Below are 3,457 nucleotides of genomic sequence, written 5' to 3'. Positions count from 1 at the left end.
TTTATTTACGTTTATTCTTAAATTAGTTATTAATTAATTAGTAGTAGTAGTTAGTAGTATGTGTGTGTGTGTGTGTGTGTGTGTGTGTGTGTGTGTGTGTGTGTGTGTGTGTGTGTGTGTGTGTGTGTGTGTGTGTATCTTACATGACAAATCGATGAACTTTATCAACGATATTGGTTGCCGGTATTATTTGCAGAAATGGTTGAGGCGATGAAGAAAGTAGCTTCGCTGGACGTAGAACTTACCGTAGAAGAAAGGAACCTTCTTTCGGTAGCGTACAAAAATGTGATCGGAGCAAGGAGAGCCTCCTGGAGAATAATCTCGAGCATTGAGCAAAAGGAGGAAAACAAGGGTGCCGAAGGGAAACTAGAGATGATTCGCCAATACCGATCTCAAGTGGAAAAGGAGCTCAGGGATATTTGCGCCGATATTCTCGGTGTCTTGGATAAGCACTTGATACCGTGTGCTTCTACGGGAGAATCTAAAGTCTTCTATTATAAAATGTAAGAATCCATTTGTATATTTTACGCAATTGTCCATAGGACAATATTAATCTATAGTTATTTTGTATTTTTGAAACAAAAATTTTAATTATTTTATTTATGAACACAATTTTATTATTAAATAATTTTTCATTTTTTTATATGTTATTTATAAAAATGATGCTGATAAATTATACTCAAAAATACAGTTGCGTCATAACGATCTACAATTTTTTATATCATAATGATTCTTAATAAAAATATCTTGCTCGCAAAGACGATATACATTAGTCATTGACACTGACTTTATATTTTATGTTACTGTATTTTTACCTAATAAATATAAGACTTTTTGATTTTTTATTATTTCTTTTATTTATTTATTTTTAAGAAAGTTATACAAAACTGTTGAATAACTGCACCATATTTCAGCGTATAATACAAATTGTTATTAATCCACCATTGATGAATTTTCAGGAAAGGTGATTACCATCGTTATTTGGCAGAATTTGCCATCGGTAACGACAGAAAGGAAGCGGCGGAGAACTCCCTGGTGGCATACAAAGCAGCGAGCGACATCGCCATGACGGAACTACCGCCGACCCATCCCATTCGCTTGGGATTAGCGCTCAACTTCTCCGTGTTCTATTACGAGATCCTCAATAGCCCTGACAGAGCATGCCGCTTGGCGAAGGCAGCCTTCGACGATGCGATCGCCGAACTGGACACGTTGTCTGAGGAGAGCTACAAAGATTCTACCCTCATAATGCAACTCCTCAGGGACAACCTCACTCTATGGACGTCGGATATGCAGGGAGATGGTTAGTGTCCCATTTATTTACAGAGGCAAAACTGCCATAGGAATGTTTTGATTATGCTAGAATGCGTTGTGCGACGTATCCCACCTATTCTCGATCGATCGACACGCAGACGAATACTATGCATTGTGATATAATGATTTTATCTCGTCTCACGTAATTTACCTAAAGTGTCTCAGAAGCTGCATGCTTCATCACAACTAGAAATATAAAAAAGATGAGAAACTTTTTTTTCAATGAACATATCTTTTATTAAATTCTAAAAACAAAAACTTTTTTAGCTTTATAATTCCAATTATGGTCTTTTTTTATTTCTGAATTTACTGCTGGGATAAAGTAAAAAACATTTTTGAAAATTGCAAATGAATGATCTGAAATTGTCGAAAGATTAGAAAAACGTGTTTTATATTCAAATTCATTTCACTCCTAATAGAGTTTCAAAATTAGCGTTTTTTAATTTGATGTACGTACGGGGTGATTTATTAAACCAATGATACGCAACTTGCGGCTCACCTGTGAATTTTCTGCGACCTTACGGCTCATAATTGGAAATAAAATTAATAAAATTATATTTTTTATGCAAACGAAATGAACAGATCCGAAAAATTTCATCTATTTCTAAAAGTGACCTGAAAATGAAAAAAAGATTGCGTATTATTGCATTGAATTATTCATTTTAAGTTCTACATACTTAGTTACTCAATAAATTGATTAAAAATTTTGTATAATTTTTAATATTATATAATATGAGAATTATGGATGATTTAATATTTTTCTGAAGAAATATTGAATATTGAAGTTATGAAAATTAGAGGATAAAATCAATAAAAACATTAAGATCATGAAATATTCTGAACTTTTCTCTCGCTCATATTTATATATATATATATTTCTGCTTATGAGCTTGTTTTTAATTTATTTTAACTTGTAAGAAAATTGTGCGGTTTTCGAACGCGGAATTAATACTTTGTTAATTCAGAGTCCGAGTCTGATCAACAAGACGATATTGCTGTTGATACCCACGATGCCTGAACATAGATACCCTTTTCCTATCGTCCTCATCCTCCCAGCATATCTGCACTTGGTGAGCGACATAATTCTTATACAATTGTCATTATATTAAAAGAAATAAAAAAAATGAGAAAAATATTACAAATTGAATTTATTTAAAATTATCTCTTCAAATTGCTTCACTTATCAAACATAATTTATTTGACATGCATTGTTTAGGTGCGTTCAACTAGATTATTTACTGACATATTTCGTATGTTTGTTGCGCAGGTGAAGCTGAACAAAAGGAGCAGCTGCAGGATGTGGAAGACCAGGACGTATCGTAACTCTAGCTGTAGTGAGTGTTATCTTGCGCATATAAAACTGAGACACAAGAAAAAACTCTTAAATAACTCGTAAGCAAAAGAAAAAAAAACCAATTCAGCAGGTGGCAGTTCGGGGTGGGAAGGGGAGATCTTTAGAAATTTGCGTGACCCTTTAAAAAAAGCACGCACTGTATGGTTACTTCAAAATAAAGCAGCAGCAGCAGCAGCAGCAGCAGCAACAGTGACAACAAAATACAACAACAGCAACATTAATAAATAAATCATTTAGTTCATCCGGCATTATATTACGTACACATACATACAATTGAGTTACAGAACATGCAAAAAGTAACGAGACAAAAGGGCACGCACTCTGCGGTAAATAGAGAGACTGCAAAGCATTTAGGAGAAAGGCACTTTTCTGTTGCCCCGTTTTTGCGTATCGAGAGAAAACGTCGTATTTGCACTTTGTATGCGTTCGATAAATGTGCAAACGACGTCGAGAACGTCGAGCCGATGTCGATGCCGGCGCCGGTCGATTTAATCTCGGCAATTCAGATTTTGATTTCCGTCACAGTGAGAACGAATTGTATCTCCTATGTTTTACAGTGAAAGAGGAACAAAAAGGATTGCCCGATGTCATATCGGAATATATTTACATGACTGTCTATTCTTATCTCCATCTGGAGTTCTCTTCCAATTTCCTCCTTTTCGTTCCTCGCTTTTTTTTTATTATGTGCACGATATTTTATTCCACGCGTCCTGTAATTATTACGTGTTTATTAGCGTTTAAATTGATTTATTTCGAAGACAATTTGCACCTCTCTCTCTCTCNNNTNNC

General features: G+C 34.7%; 2 protein-coding genes across 3 annotated transcripts in view; one reads left to right on the top strand and one right to left on the bottom strand.

The window, feature by feature from the left end:
- Nucleotides 1-2,637, top strand: part of LOC105623196 (14-3-3 protein epsilon) — a 9,493-nt gene extending 6,856 nt beyond the window's left edge. The window contains exons 2-5 of one of the 2 annotated variants that reach the window (XM_012204595.1): nt 197-503; nt 960-1,303; nt 1,897-1,903; nt 2,577-2,637. In XM_012204595.1, coding sequence (XP_012059985.1) covers nt 197-503; nt 960-1,303; nt 1,897-1,903; nt 2,577-2,637 — 719 coding nt within the window. The remainder of the gene's footprint in view (nt 1-196; nt 504-959; nt 1,304-1,896; nt 1,904-2,576) is intronic. The other variant, XM_012204596.1, reaches the window with a different exon arrangement.
- Nucleotides 2,638-3,348: 711 nt separating this feature from the next.
- Nucleotides 3,349-3,457, bottom strand: part of LOC105623236 — a 7,756-nt gene continuing 7,647 nt past the window's right edge. The window contains exon 5 of the mRNA XM_012204636.1: nt 3,349-3,378. Coding sequence (XP_012060026.1) covers nt 3,349-3,378 — 30 coding nt within the window. The remainder of the gene's footprint in view (nt 3,379-3,457) is intronic.

Source organism: Atta cephalotes (genome assembly GCF_000143395.1).
Source record: "Atta cephalotes unplaced genomic scaffold scaffold00054, whole genome shotgun sequence".
Taxonomy (NCBI): Eukaryota; Metazoa; Arthropoda; class Insecta; order Hymenoptera; family Formicidae; genus Atta; species Atta cephalotes.
The sequence above is the reverse complement of the archived record's forward strand: the minus strand, read 5'-3'. Positions and strand labels throughout refer to the sequence as shown.